This window comes from Prosopis cineraria, unplaced genomic scaffold (genome assembly GCF_029017545.1).
Source record: "Prosopis cineraria cultivar Desert tree isolate PC_DT_omini unplaced genomic scaffold, ASM2901754v1 PC15, whole genome shotgun sequence".
NCBI classification, from domain to species: domain Eukaryota; kingdom Viridiplantae; phylum Streptophyta; class Magnoliopsida; order Fabales; family Fabaceae; genus Prosopis; species Prosopis cineraria.
In genome coordinates this window covers 5841589-5857845 of record NW_026555346.1, presented here as the reverse complement: position 1 = coordinate 5857845, position 16257 = coordinate 5841589, and the positions used below count along the sequence as shown (strand labels likewise).

The 16257-nt window shown below is 34.7% G+C and overlaps 2 protein-coding genes across 2 annotated transcripts; both read left to right on the top strand.

The window, feature by feature from the left end:
• The first annotated feature begins 24 nt into the window (after positions 1-24).
• On the top strand, positions 25-1459 carry LOC129294786 (fasciclin-like arabinogalactan protein 3). The gene has a single exon (XM_054933277.1). The coding sequence runs from the start codon at positions 311-313 to the stop codon at positions 1160-1162; it is 852 nt and encodes a 283-aa protein (XP_054789252.1). The 5' UTR covers positions 25-310; the 3' UTR covers positions 1163-1459.
• Positions 1460-7459: 6000 nt separating this feature from the next.
• LOC129294788 (flowering-promoting factor 1) lies at positions 7460-8211 on the top strand. The gene has a single exon (XM_054933279.1). The coding sequence runs from the start codon at positions 7530-7532 to the stop codon at positions 7875-7877; it is 348 nt and encodes a 115-aa protein (XP_054789254.1). The 5' UTR covers positions 7460-7529; the 3' UTR covers positions 7878-8211.
• Positions 8212-16257: the final 8046 nt, after the last annotated feature.

Below are 16257 nucleotides of genomic sequence, written 5' to 3'. Positions count from 1 at the left end.
AAATCCTAATTTTAGAGAAACGACGTGCTAGCATTGCCCAATCTCTTAATTCCTTTTTAAGTAAAGACAGGCTTAACCATCCAAAACATGCCCTAAAATAGTAAAGATGAGAGAGGTTCGTTCCCAGGCCACACCAAATCCCACTTTCAGTTTTGAACTCGTTACTCAACTTCCACGAGCGTGACTCGTATATATACCTCGTTCGCTTTTCCGAGATCCTCAAGCCTTTTCTTCTCGGGTACCATTCCACCGGCTCTCATTGGAAGAAGAGCTTAAAAAAGAAATATTAAGTTCGAAAAAGCCTAGAAGCATGGGCCCCACTAGTCTCCTCCTCTGCTTTTCTGTTCTGCTGACTTTCTCTTCGGTCACTGGGGCCTACAATATCACAAGATTGCTGGGACAATACCCGAATTTTGGGTTGCTCAATCAATACATCACCGATTCCAGTCTCGCCGGTGAAATCAACGGACGTGGTACCGTCACCGTTTTGGCCGTCGACAACTCGTCCCTCTCTTCCATATCCGGCCGATCCAAGGACTCCATCAAGGCCATCGTCAGCACCCACATCATCCTTGACTACTACGACGAGAAGAAGCTCATGAACATCAGGAACGACAGCACCACATTGACCACTCTCTACCAGTCCAGCGGCGTTGCCAACAGTAACCAGGGTTTCCTCCTCGTCTACAACGCTGGCGGCGGTCATTTCTACTTCGGCTCTGCCGTGAAAGGCGCTCCTCTTAACGCTCAGTTCGTGAAGACCGTTGTCACTCAGCCTTACAATATCTCCGTTCTCCAGGTTTCGCAGCCGATCATCCCCCCCGGCATTGATGCTCAGAGTCCATGGCCTGCACCGGGAGCTCAAACTAATTTCCCACCGAAGCAAGACGACGATTCAGAGCCACCGGCGCAGTCTCCGTCCGATGATGACAGCGCGGCTGATGCACCGAGTGATGATACTGGTGGTGACGACGGTGCTTCATCCCCTCCAGCTAGCAGTACACCTGTGCCTGCACCCGCAGATGCTCCGGGACCGTCCGATGACTTGGCCGCCGATAACAGTAGCGATGACTCGCCTTCTACTCCGAGCAGCTCCGCACGCGTCAGGACGGGATTGGTAGGCACATCCATGGCCTTCGCTTCCCTTTTGATCGCCTTGTGACTCGAACGAACGAATGAATGAGAAAGGGAAGTAGAAGAAAGAGGGGAGACGAAGAGGAAGATGGAGAAGGAATTGGGACTTTGTCGGCATTGGAATCGCTTGCGAAAAAAAACTGTAAAACGTTTGCTCCCACTTGTTTTCGCTCAAAATTCATCAAAATAAAGAGTGTTAAAGTCTAAGATTATTAACACACATTCATTTTTGGTCGGTTTGTCGTTCATTTTTTATTTGTGCAAGAAGTGATTTACATGACTATTACGATGTAACTTGTGCAATAAATATCAATATAAATTCGCACTTTACTGATCTTCAATGTATCTGTGACTGCTCCATACAAAATATATTTCTCTTTATTGTCTTGATAAATTCTTCAAAATAATCTGACTAGAATCCAGACTAATGACCAAGAATACTACGTGAACTTGTTCGAAAACATCCTTGCTAAGCATTCAATTAGACTGATTATCTCGGACTTTTTCTCTGTTTTTTTTTTTTTAACAGCGACAATACTATCAATATTAAATTTTATTTTGGCATTTGTCGAAACTTGAAAGGTCATCACGCATCACTATTTTGGACACTATCTTTTTTTTGTGGTTAAAAATATATATTCTTTCAAAAATTGGAAATATAAAATCAATGAAATTAATGCATGATGACTAGATTGTGGTTCTCTCAAGCCATATCTAAATTAAGTAATTAGTATCGTTCATTTATTTATGAATAGTGCACTTTGTTATAAATAAAATTTATCATACGTATCGATATTGATAATTAATGTTATATTACAAGTGCGCGCAACATATCAATCGGTGTGGTTGAGAAAGCTATATGTTCTTCAACGGGACCATGGGAATTAGACAGCTTCATTTTACAATTGTTTATTGGCACATTTTGTAGATATGCTAAAATAAATGATTGTGTGTCTACGAATCGGCAAAGAACCCGAAGCTAGCTGGTACATTATCTTGTACGTATACATGAATGATATCTTGTTGGTGACAGTTTCATACTTTAAGAGGATAGTTATATTCTTATTTTGTTCCTCAGATTCTCATTTAATTTAAATAATTGTTTTCTTTTCTCATATATGCAATCAACATTCACAGCTCCCGGCCCCCAAATTTATATATGTATGTCAACTCTCGTGTGCTCCGTGTGATTAACAAATTATAAATATTAATCTATAATGTGATTCTACTGAAAGACGATTTGTATATAGCTGCCTGTCGGGAGGTGTTTTGGTAATCTTTCACTTATTCATAAACATATAATGGATCCAGCTATGTTAGCTAGCTACCTAGCTCGCAAATAGTAAATTTCACAGCACAGAATTCTCTTTGTCTAGTCTATAATTAATAATTAATTAACGTAATAAACTAAACATGCGTATGAGATAACTTGCGCAGTCACAATTAATGTCCCATCATAATCAAATGATGATGATTATGTATAATTAATTACATGTAAATGGTGGAATATATGCTTCTTCACACTTCTTCGCCACTATTACTGGCTTACCTTTGCAGGGCATTCTCTGACCTCTCTCATTTTCTTTTTTATTTTTTGTTATTACAAGGCATTAGATGCTTCTCTTGACGATCGCTTTAGTCCTCATTATGTGTGTGTAAGAGAAATATATATTATATATGGTATTTAAGGGATCTCTCACAATGTAACAAAAACAATTCCAATATTCTTTATTACGATCGATAAAGAAACCTAATTATTCACCTAACCAAAATATGCTATTCTAATTAATCTTCTGTGTAACTTTCTTATCTTTGCTTTATATGTCATCGATCCCTAGAATCAAATACAATTCAATCGATATATATTCTTAATATTTAATTAGTCGTGGCCTGTTTATGGCTTACCTATCCCTGAAAGAACGGACAAATGACACAATTAAATTAAACCCTACGTGAATTGGGGGGGAAAAAGAAGGCTTTCTCTTTATTGAATCCTTGTATTATTAATTATATATAAATAACCCTGTTAGAATCAGAATTTCTGCGCTAGCTAACCCACTTCAACTAGAAGTAGAACACTTCATGCGTAATACATACCTTAACGAATACTATTGTATGTATTGTCTTCTCGTTATATGAGCTTCTAATAATAAATCAAAACCATGATTTATAACTCCCAAACTTGTTGATTACTCAAAAATGCTGATAGGAAAAGAAAAACTTTGGACGAGAATAATTAATGTCAATTTCAGCAAAGGGTACGTTTTACAACTGGAACTGATATTGACGTGTGAGATGTGTCGTAGAGATATTTCCAGAAGGCAAGCCAAATATTGTAAAGCAGGACAAGTTTGAGAAAACTAGGTAGCTAGCAGCTGGCTAGGCTTTTGTTAGGATGCATATTTAGTTTTCAAACTTTTATATATGCAGAATACCGGTTGGAAGGTTCTATATATAAAGGACCTAACTTTAATAACCCAACAACAGTCATTTTCAAGTGCTTATTAGTTAATTAGGGCATAAATTTTCCATAAAGTCTTGTTGGTGCCTCGGGGAATTTAGTGACATAATAGCCTCCATGAATTTTTTTTTCTTTTTTTGTTTTTTTTAGGAGGGTGGGCGCTCGTTCTCTTTCTGCTTTATATTCACTTTGCTCGTTAAATAAGGGATTAGAATCTTGTCAATGACCGATCGAGTTGCGTGTGTGTCGTCCAAACTTCAAACAAAAAATTGAAAGCATGAGGGTCTCGTAACAGGAAAATATGCAAAGTCTCTCTCTCTCTCTCTCTGTTCTTTTTTGATCTAAAACTGGGGGAGAGATCAAAGTTGAAGGTGGAAAATGGAAGGAGGAAAAAGAAGATTTGGGACAGCGTCACGTAGGATTTGTGGGAAGATCATAGGGTGTTGTCTGTAAGGTGTGTGTCGAGAGGACTTTTGTGGCTGTCCTAAAGAGAAACACACAGGAACATGCCAACATGAAGTAACCCATGGGGTGCTCAGAGAGCTAGCAGGCACTGAGAGAGCCTGAGTTAAGGACCACCATTGAATGAAACTTTAATTTGTTCATGCCTGTCAATTCTAGCCATGATCTTGGAACCTAAATATGCCACTACCTTTAATATTGTTTCGTCAAGCCCAAGTAATTGTGCTTATATATTTTATACTCCCTTCATTTTTATATATAAAAAAAAATTATATCATACAATTTAAGAAAATTAGTTAATCATAATAATTTTGTTTGAAAATAAAAAAATTAAAATAAAATGCTTTATGTTAATCAACATAAGTATGCAATAATTATTTCTCGTTAATGTAAATTATAAGGGGTAATTTAAAAAATGTGTAATAAATGTTTATTGAAATATATAATTTTGCTTATATAAAAAAAAGTAAAAAGTGATAATTTTTTTTAATAAATAGAAGCAGAGGGATAAGTATTTGCAATTCACTACATTAGACTTTTGTATTTTGCACGGATTTTGGGGCTATGTCGTTATTTATTGCTTATAAGTGTTGGTTTCTATATATTTTATATGCATGTTCCATTAGATCATAATAATGCATGGTTACTTCTTTGAGATTTTGAAGGGAACAATTCCAACTTTTTTATGAGAAATTCTTGTACACCAGCCAGTCTTGTACAGTTTAATTATTTTAATTTGCCTTTAAATGAAAACATAAACATTGCTTGATAATTATTTTTTCAAAACGTAAATGTATTGGAATGTTATTCTACACATTATGCATGCCTAATGTGCATGACAATTTGGATCATTTCCGCACCCTTTCCTCACACCTACCCTAGTGTAAGATTATTATTAATTGTAACATTAAATTAGATATATTTATTTATTTATTTACTACAATAAAGAAACATTATAATCTTATTTTAAAAATATTCAAGTGACAATAATAAATAAATGGCCATTAAATCAAATGAAAAAATTAAATTGATATATTATTCTATGGGCATAAAAAAATATTGAGAAAAAATACGGAGACAATTCAAATCAATTTTACTTGTATACATGCATGCCTCTAGGAATCTAATCTTAAAATAATGCTTAAGGAGCTCAAACTGTTACCATATGTGTCACACCCACTTAATATTTATGTGTTATTAATTGAGAAGAATACACACACTTAGTGGCATAGAAGTTTCTGTCAATTGTATCTTTTCTCGGTGGTATTGTGGAGGGCCATGCCCATGTGATGCCGTGTGGGGAACCCAGCAATTGGAAGCAACAAAGAATTATGTTATACCAGGAGACCTAATTTTATCCGACAATGATAGTGATATATCTACAATATTGGAATTAACTCCGAGTATGTCGTCTTTTTCAAGATATATATGTATGTATTTGCTGAAGGGCTCAATCATTAATTTCTGATTTATGATGAAACTGATCAGGACAGACAAAATTTGTTCATATCTCACTCTAATACTAATTACAAGCATATGATTGATTGACCAACCAGGAAGTGACAACAAGAAATTCAACAGCACATGCACAAAAAGTAGAAATTGTAGTCACAGACAAAGCCCTGTTCATTAATTTGCTCACTTTTGTTAAGGCTAATTAATTAATCAGTGTATGGAATTAAACTGCGAGGCATGAGATTAAATTTTTTCGTCACGTTCTTTTTCCTCGATTGAAAATTCCTTAACGATACAACCATGCGAAGGAGGGGGAAAAAAAGAGGGCTGCGCCGTTACTCAAAATGCTTGGAATATAATGAGGAATCTGGAAATAGCTAGAACATGGCAGCAGGGAAGAAAACTTCAGTTTTGTAAGGCACTGAAAGAAAGAAGAGCCAAATAAAGTTATGTACTAGCTGTCATTCGCAGATTCTTTTCTTTCCCGAACCAGAAAAAAAGAAAGAAAATTCTAATTGATATGACCTCATCTTTTGAGGAATATCAGAAAAAAGAAAGAAACGAAATTGCGTGTGAATTGTCTTGATTCAGCTTCCAGAACTAATCAATTACTCTAATTACCCTCTGAGTTTATGCTCCTTTACATGGTTAGTCTGGTACTAACCATTTGGTATTTGTCGGCCACACAAGTTCTCATATGCACGACAAGTTCATGCACCAGGTGCCCACAGAGCATAAATTATAAGTAAGTCTCAATCCATGAATGACTCTTCCGTTGAGCTATATTCATTCGATTATATTTATAAAAGCTTACCTCTCTTAGTCCTTAACACAATACTACACTTCATAATATTTAATAAAATATTTATACTTAATCTTCAAAAATGTCCTTGTCTCTTCATAGGGAGTTTCCTATACTCCCTCTTTAACGAACTAAACCAATCAATGGGTACTTTTAGAAAGTTACAAAAGTTTTTGATATTTAGTTAATTTTTTTAATATCAGAAAAGTAGTAATTAACAAGGTATTGTACAAATGGCAAGAGGGGTAGAGATCAAGGGAGCTAATCCGTGCCTAGCTGCTATCTCTTCACACCTCGCACCTGCATGTGTATATTAGTTGATTTATGCATAAAGTAATAGTTTTGGTCGACATTAATATTGATTCCAGACTCATCGCATATGTATAACATACAAACTAAAAAAAAATAAGAAAGGATTACGAATATGCTTTAAACTGATATTATAAACTAATCCCAGTGAGCATCGAACTAAATATAATTGGACAGTCTTAATCACACAAACACGATCAGTGAAGAGCATGATGGTACGATGACAAAGTCTGGGAAATACAAATACATGATGCAAAACGAAAGACGTGCATACGTATATAAATACGGCCTGCGTATAAGTGAGGAGGATTTATTGATTTAAATTGAATTGATAAAAGAGAACATTTAATTTAATTTGTGCGATAAAAATTAAGTAAAGCGCTTGAGAATTGGCTTTTAAAAAATGTGCCAATTGTTCCCAATGATGAGTACACAGCAATGAAAACAAAATCTGGAAGAAGAAAGAATTTAGGGTCGCAGTGTTCACGTGGAGTTCTCGTGATGTAAGTGGGGGCGCACAGAAAACCCTCCGATTGACTTTGGATGAGTGCACTAAGCAGATATGGCAGATTCCCTGTGTCCTCCTAAATAATAATCAAAACAAGCCATTTTGAAGATTCTGCCAAACTGAAACCCCCATTAGCCCTTTAGGGAGGCATCCATGTGCTCTCTTATTTAAACCACCCTGGCCCCACAATATCTAGATTCTATGCCAAACCCTCCTTTTTTATCATATTACTATCATATCCCCCAGCTTTTAACACTCGAGTGTTTCCCTCTTGTGTTATCTGCCCCTCCCGGGCACACGCGCACACACATATATATACCCCTCATCCCCTCCAACAACCAGCAGGCCAACTCGAAAACTTGACGATCAAAACAACCAATATATATATAATCGTCGCGATGTCAGGGGTGTGGGTGTTCAAGAACGGCGTGTACCGGCTAGTGGAGAATCCGCAGGCGGAGGGGTCGGAGGGAGGGAGGCACGGCAAGGGAAGTGGGTCGAGGAAGAAGGTGCTCGTCTACTTGCCCACCGGCGAGGTAGTGTCGTCCTACGGCTTTCTAGAGCAGATTCTGACTGGGTTAGGGTGGGAGAGGTACTATGGTGGAGATCCTGATCTGTATCAGTTCCACAAGCATTCCTCCATTGACCTTATCTCTCTCCCCAGAGACTTCTCCAAGTTCAACTCCATCTACATGTACGATATCGTCATCAAGAATCCCAATGTCTTCCATGTCCGCGACATCTGATGCCACTCTCCTCCATTCTTCTTTTTTCTCCTTCATGCTCCGTCTCATCATCACTTTCTGGTGTGTTTTCTTTTCTCCTGCGAGTGTTCTCTTCTCCTAGACTTTGATCTCCTCTATATTTTAGCAAGGATTTGTTTGTTTGGCTTCCTCTTTCTAGCTATATGCATATATATAGCCCTGTGGATATATGTATATATGCACGTATACCAGGAATAAATTAAACAATCCATGGTGTTTTTAAGAGCCGAAAGTGCTTGGTTTGCTGGTGTGCTAGTTTGTGTAACGTCTTTGCTTCTGCAATGTTATTGGGATGAAGAGAGATCCCTTCTAATTATTACGTAAACAGAATTTTATGGATTTACTCGCTTCTGATCATCATATACTCGTGTGCGTGAACAAGAACAAGGTCGTTTGACTCATGAGTAGAGAGAGTGAGTGGGTAATTATAGGAGAAATTAAAGCGGAATGAAAATCGCTGAATGGAACAGTATGTGTGTTCAAGGTGATGATGATTTTTTTTTTTGTAATTTTTTTTCTTAAATAGAAAATTTTCTTCCCGTGTAATTTCCTCACGTTTTTAATTGTGTTCGGAAGTTATTTTGAGTATTTTCGGTACGTTTTAAATTTCCATTCCCTCGAGCACGTTCGGCCCTTTCAAATGATGCAACGTAGAAAAAGATTTTCGTCATTGGTTGATCTTTTAGATTTGGTTTCGCCACGTCATCAGCGTTCCAGAGAGAATATGAATGAATGGAAGGTCCAGCTCAGCAACAAAGGTCCCACATCCAGTATATACACACGCGCGTTTCTTTGATCGATTGGCTAATATAAAGCTCAAAGGCGCACAAATTAAAAAACTCTTGGAGCTGCACGCAGGGTGTAATACGTTTGGGACGAATAGCTACCAATTTCGCAGCATATATATATATATATATATCAACCTTTTTCCTTTGCATTTTTCACTCGTTAATATTAATCATCTTTTATGATTAAAAGAGGTAAGGAATCGCATATGTAAAATTGACAAAACACGTGGCGATTGGCATTTGCGCGATGCGTGTGATTGAGCTGCAAATGATCAGGAACCAGACCAAAACAAAACTCTTTTGTATCCCGTCTGGCGTATATGAAGGTCAAGGCAAAGTGATGCGAATAGTATATTTTCAATGTTTATTATCTCCTCGTCATAATTATCTAAATGACAGTACGTACATCAATAATCACCGTTCCCATTCCATTTTATTTTAATTTGTATACTAAATAAGTTTTGAAAGTTTTGCCTGCATAACTTCTAAAATGAAAAAAAAAAATTGAGCCAATTGATATACGCATATATAAGCAAAAGAATGCCAACTAATTAAAACAATAGTGTTGAAAATTTGAATGAAATAGGATTCGGACAGATAAAAAGACGAAGTTTTAATTAAATATCAAATTTCTGTGAATCTATAATTGAATAATTATTTTCCTATAGCTGTGTTAGTTTAAAATTATAAAAAAATAAATTTTGTACATGTAAATACTCATTGTAAGGGGAATTTTCTTTGAAATTGATGAAGACGTGATTCTTCCAACAACCTAACCAACAAGTGGTGTGAGTGAGTGAGAATCTTGGAGCCAATCATTTGTGAAACAAGGCATCGTACCTTTTCCCAACCCCCCCTTTGAACAATGTTTTAGCATGTTTCCTAGTCCTTTTCGCATGGGATGGGGGGCTTCACGTGAAAGCCCGCTCGGACACGTGTCACTGTCTCGAGAGGGAATTGCCACGTCATCCCTTCCGCCCCTAGTCGTTACTTTTTACTTCGCTACTTTTCCATTGAGTTCGTGCATGATTTGCCGGCATTAATTTTTGGGAGAATTTCAATACGAGAGACTCGTGAAGGTCCATTAAAGTTTAAAATATCACTTTAAGTCTAAAAAGACAGAAATAAAATTAATCTCAATGATCAAAAGATCTAAATACTCTTTGTGACAATATGTAGACTCAAGTTACCCAGTGAGAACTGAGAACCTCGCCAATTACCACCGACCTGTTGCAATTCCCTCACCGAAAAAGCCTTGTGGTGCAGATTCCGATCAAGGTCTTATCGGGTCGGTCCACAATGGCTGCAAAATGGCGGTGTTACTTGTGCCGATACCAAGATTCAGAGATCCGATTGATACACTTTCGGCGGACCGGGTTTCCAGAGGCCGAGACCTCGGCCTGCCTCGTTAGGGATGCTTCCACCGGAAGATGGCCCAGGCAGGCAATACTCACTCTTCATCTTGACCTGTATTCAAAGAGGCCAATCAGAAGGTCTCGTCGCTTCTTTTGTTTTCAATTTCTTGTGCTGGAATATTTTTAAATCACTATTTTTCTTTTCCAGTCTGTTAGTTTGAGTTTCCAACAATTTATTCAAGAGAATCGCCGACTAAATTAAATATCAGTACGTGTGTGTGTGAACACATATCTATACGTTGCAACTCAGTGACAATTAATTAATTAGTAACTCCATTACTTTGTGTTAATTAATTTAATCGGGGGCGGTGATTTCTGGAAATTGGGATAACTATCGGGGTGTGTAGTTTTGTCAATTGTTTCCCGCCGATCGAAAACTCACAACATTGGCTTCAGTGTGTAATTTCCTTTTTTTTTAATGAAATAACTTATTTGGGTTCCAGCTAATATATGTGTTGCATTGGTACGAAGATCGATAACAAGTAAATTAGGAAATTGATAAGAGTGGTATAGGAGATTAATAAGTCATGTTGAATGAAATGTAGACTTGTAAATCGTATAAAGCACAATAACAAGTAAACCTAAAAAGATAACAAACCTGGTATAAAAGATTAATAAGTGATATTAAATAAATAACTTGAGTGTAAATCTTTGCAATGATCTAATCCAATGATCCATTTCAGTATCATAAAATTAATGTTACTATAAATAATATATATATATTAACCTTGTGCATGATTGTCCTATGAGATAAACTATCTGTCTTAGAGTTTGTTTAGTTGGAGGGAAGAGAAAGAGAAATTTTAAAATTTTTCATCCCCTTCCCTCCAAAACCTCCCCCCTCCCCCAAAACTGGAGGATCCCTCCCTTCCACTCCGCTCCCATCCAACCATAGTCAGGGATTGATTTGTTCTATAGTGGTTGGCAAACGATACATCAAATTCAAAATCTACGATAACCCTTCCACTAATTTCAAATACTGAGTTAACCCATGCAAAAAGGTGATGATGACATATTTAAAGTACGCGTCTTTTTCATATTCTTCTTTTTGTAATTAGAGATGGAATTTTGATGAACAGCACAAGACTTCCTAGTACTGAAATTTAATTAAAAATGGAATGTATTTGGTGATTTCTCATTTGTAATTAGAGATAAAATATAAATTGATAAGTGATGTCAAGCATTATCAAGTAATGTTATTTGATTAACAAGTAATATTATGTGAGTTACAATTTAAAATATCAACTTCACAAGTAATGAATTTATTAGAGGTTTGATGCTTGATAGGATACTAAGTGTTATTTAACAAGTGATGAAAGGCAATTGACAAGTGCTGTTAAGAAATTAACAACTAAAATTATGCAATTAATAAGTAATTTAGCTACTTTTCGCATCAATTGATTGAACAAGTTTTTTTTTTTTTGATTTACAAGTTTTGTTGCAGAATTAATGAGTAAATTTGGAAAATTAATAAGTAATATAGTCAAGTATATGAAGTCATGAATTAACCAGTAAAGTAAATAGTTAACAAGTTTTATTGTGAAATTAATAAGTAAATTTATATGATTAACAAGTCGTTGGATCGGAGCCTTTTTACTTTCTTAACATTTCAATCATTTTTTTAATACAAGACCACAGAAAAACCATGCAAACTAGGTCAAGTCAAAGCGTATAAGAGTGCGACATTTTGGTGAAGGGTCATAAAAAATCAAGATGTCATTTTTATCGTTCGACACTTGATGAGCAAGCTAGTCTACACAATTGTTGGCTTCTCTGAATGCATGGTTGAAGTTGATAATCCAGTCCTTCAAGACAAGGTCTCTGATTTTTGTTATAGTTTCATTGAGGGGATAGTTCGGGTTGAGATAATGCTAAATAAGCGATAAAGGTTTAAGAGAGTCGAAGTAAACATTGACACGGGTGAATTTGTACCCCCAATAAGAGAAAGACCTTCAAGGATGGCCAAGAGCTCAGCGACAGTGCTGGAAAGATAACCAATGTATTTGATAAAAACTTTAATCTAGTTGCCTTCGTCATCCCAAATAAGGCCACCACAAGTTGTGGCTATATTAGTGTAGACAGAACAATCAACATCCAACCTTACCTAACTAGATTTGGGTTAGATCTATCTAGCAAAAGATCCATCATGGTCTAAATGCACATTTTCTAGTTGAGCTTGAAGACAGTGGTCATTGATGATGTTTTGGGTGCTGAAGAAGATGATGTCTTTGTTAAGAATATGTTCTTTAAAATAAGTATAAGAACAGTGATCTTTCCAAATGTTCCAACATATGTGAGCAAAGAGTTTTTCCTAAGGGGTTTTTCTAATATTTAGGCCTCCAGCATTATTCTTTACATTCCAGAGTATCCAATCCTATAAAAAAAGAAAAGAAAAGAAAGTGTCAAGTTGACAGGACTTTATTAATTTTAACCAAACTTACCTTGATTTAGTGCAATCATATAAGATGTGAATGGAATTGCAACGAAAGGGACAAACTCTTATGGCATGATTCGCGTTTCCCAAATTGACAAATTTGGTGTGGAGACGATCCCAAGTAGCCTTTGATTTTTTTCATAAGTTGGTCATTTTTAGATTGTAGACCAAATTTTAGAATTGGCATTTCTCTCACAGTTCTCAATAGCTTTATAAGCAGATTTGATAGAGAAATCACCATCAAAAGAAGGTCTCCAAACAAGTATATCATTTTCTCCATAAGGGTTGGGAGGTTGAACCAATAAAATAAATTTAATTACATTTGGTTTGAGTAGTGATTAATTTTTTCAATATTCTAGCCCCCAGTAACAAAGCAAAAATCAGAGACTCTGGCATGAAAGATGGCCTCTACTTTGGGAGAAGCATAAGTAACAAGAGGCTTAGGTAAAATTGACCATCTTTTGTACCAAAATGATATTTTCTCTTCTTTACCAACTTTCCAACCAACTTGAACATTTTAGTCATTTCAAATAGCAATTTTATTTCATTTCACGCTCACATTTTTGTAGAGTAAATTTTTTTTAGGCCTTATTTGTAAATAACTTTCTTCCGTAGTGCAATATTAAAATTTTCCTTTAATTTTTTGTCCTTGCACAAAAAGTTGTGCAGGCACATTCAAATTGCCTTAAAGTTTTGTAGTATCTGGTCAAAAAAAAAAGTTTCATAGTAAATTACACAAAAATTTAGAAATTTTGAAAACACTCCTTTATTTCAAATACAAGGCATTTTAAAGTATGATGCACAAACTAAAAAATAATAATTTATTGAGATTTTAAGATTTTTAAACTTTACCCTCTTTTTAGTAGAAACTATACCATTCTCTAATATTGTCAATAATTAACTATTTGTTAAATAGTAAAAGATATATAACTTTGATAGGCTCCTACTTCACAAAGTACTTTAGGTTTAGGTAAAATTTTATTGCACAACCAAGATAAATTACTTTAATATTAAAATTTAAAAATTTTTAAATTACCAAAAAATAATTTTAAATATATAAATTTAACTAGTAAGATTTTAAATTTGAAATAGAAATTTAAGTCTTTCAATCTAAACACTAATTTATTATTTTGTTAACAGAGAAAAAAACTATTGTCAACAATGCCATAATTCCTGTACATGTTTTTTCACATATGAAAACAACTGATATTAGTGTTATATGATAAGTAGGAGGCAATCTCAGTTGACCAATTTTTTCTGTGAGAGATCCCTAATAAGGGTCGAACCACACATATGATGTGCATTGGACCTTTACGTAACAGGCAAGCCCCCTTGCCAACATGAGTTTTAAAGGCTCTAAGTAATTAAAATGCAATTAAAATTAAGAAAGGAAGATGTATGTATGTATGTGTGTGTGTGTGTGTGTGTGTGTATGTATATGTATATATATAACTTTATTTTTCTTAGTTAAATCACAATGTTTATTTATTTAACAGATTTTTATTATTAATGACGTTAATAATTTAAAATTCTCTTATGTTGATTTGAGACATACAAGCATGTTAACATATAATGCAAAGTATCTAATGCTCCATTTGGTAGCATGGAAGATTTTTTTATAGAAGTGTGAAAGTGGAAGAAGAATGGAAAGTGGAGTAAAAAGGAGATCTTAAAACATATTTGGTATGCACATAAAAGTAAGGTGTAATTTTTAATAAAAATGTCTATTTATAATATAAAAATACCCTCCCACGACAAAACCTCTTCTACCGTCGAACCATAAAGCACTATTAAATAAGAATTGAAAATTAGCAAAGAACTCAACAAATTCAACAACATTTGATGCAAAGATTGAAAACCAAAACAATATCCAATGCAAAGATTGAAAACCAAAAATGAAATCATGCATCTTGTAAATATTGGAAATGAACCATCACCAAAACCAAATAATGAACTGATGATAGTTCATTTCAAGATGAACTCAAAACCAGGAATAGGGTGGGCATTTTGCATTTGAATCAATGATAAACCGATAGGCATGATAATAACAATTAGTCAAGAATCAAAGTCCTAAATTGAAAACATTAATCCAAGCAAAAATAATTAAAATCTCAAAGATAAAAAAAATAGAGATGGAGAGTCAAAGAAGGAAAGGTAGCAAACATGCTTGTGGTCACTTGATGCTATCGCAGTGGGAAATTGCTATTGTTGGTTGATCTATGTGAGGATTATTTAAGTATGCTTCTTTAATTTTGGTAACTCAGTGCCACCATCACCAAGCATGGTTGTGGAGATCACTATCAATCATGTAGCTGTGAAGGTTGTTATCAAGCATGGAAGCAAAGGTCAATTATGGAGGTCATTAGTTTTTTTTTTCAGGAAGAGAAGGTGAATGGGCAAAATAGTCAAGCTCTGGACTTCCAAGGAAGTGGAACTCGATTCTTTAAGTCTGAATGTGGAACCCAGTTCCATAATTTTTAGTGGAACCTAGTTACTAAAGAAGCCTTTTCATGCAAAACAAATTATCCAAAATTTATATTCCACTTTCACTTTTCCTCCTTCAATTCCTTACTATCAAATAGATCATAAGTCTTCTTTAGCTATAAAGAAAGGATTATATTGAATGTTTTTTTCCTAAATATTGAATGAATACACAATACATATGCATTTGAGCTAATTTTTATTATAAAGAATCATAATGATCACAAATGAAGTTGATTCAAATTAGCCACTCCACCTTTCACAAAAAAATTGCCTTATTTTTCCTCTTTTTCATCTTTATTTGTCTTCTTCTCATCCTAATTTGCAAATTGCAATGGGAATAATAGCTCCCATAGAAAAATTAATCACACCCGTTTGGTTTACATTTTTGTTGATTATTTTGTCTAGTTGCTTTGATTTTTTTTTTGGGCTAGTCGCATGTTAGAAATCAAAATATTTGATTTCTTGAAACCTAACTCATATTGCCCATAACACAATAAGACACATTGATGTAATTATTACATCAGCTATGAGAGGCTTGTAGCCTTATACTCAATATCAAGTTGAGCACACTGCATTACATACAATTGTCAATAGTTGATAAGAAGAATGACAAATACATCCCTTTAAAATATGAAAATGATAATTTGATATAACAAAATGTAATAATCACAGTAGGTTTTAAGGGACTTCTTTGAAATTAAATAGTTGCATGAAATTATCTTTGTATCATTCCACAACTAATTTTATATGGTTCACAAGTTTGATATAAGTATTCATAATTTCGGTTCCATCAATGACTAAAATGATTTAAAAAATCACAACTTTCTATTTGTAAAGCCTAAGATTTTATATTGTTTATAAGTTTGGTTTCACTAATAACAAAAACGATTTAAAAAATCATAATTGCAGTGGGATACCAAACTAATTTTATATAGAAATTTAATTTCAAAAAAGTTCCTTGAAACCGCACTATGATTATCACATTTTGCGAAACCAAATGATCATTTTTCTATTTTAAAGGAATTTATTTGTCTTTCATCTTAGTTAATATGATAACCATAACAATGTTATTCAGAAAAAATACATGGAAAACATGCCTTCTTTGTGTGGAAGCCTTTTCATGTGGGAGGTAGAGGAACGCAATATAACCGCAAGAAGGGAGAAAAAAGAAAATTGTAGTTCTATAAAAATATAATATTTAATTTTATTATAATTTTTCATTTATTGATTCCTTGACATTT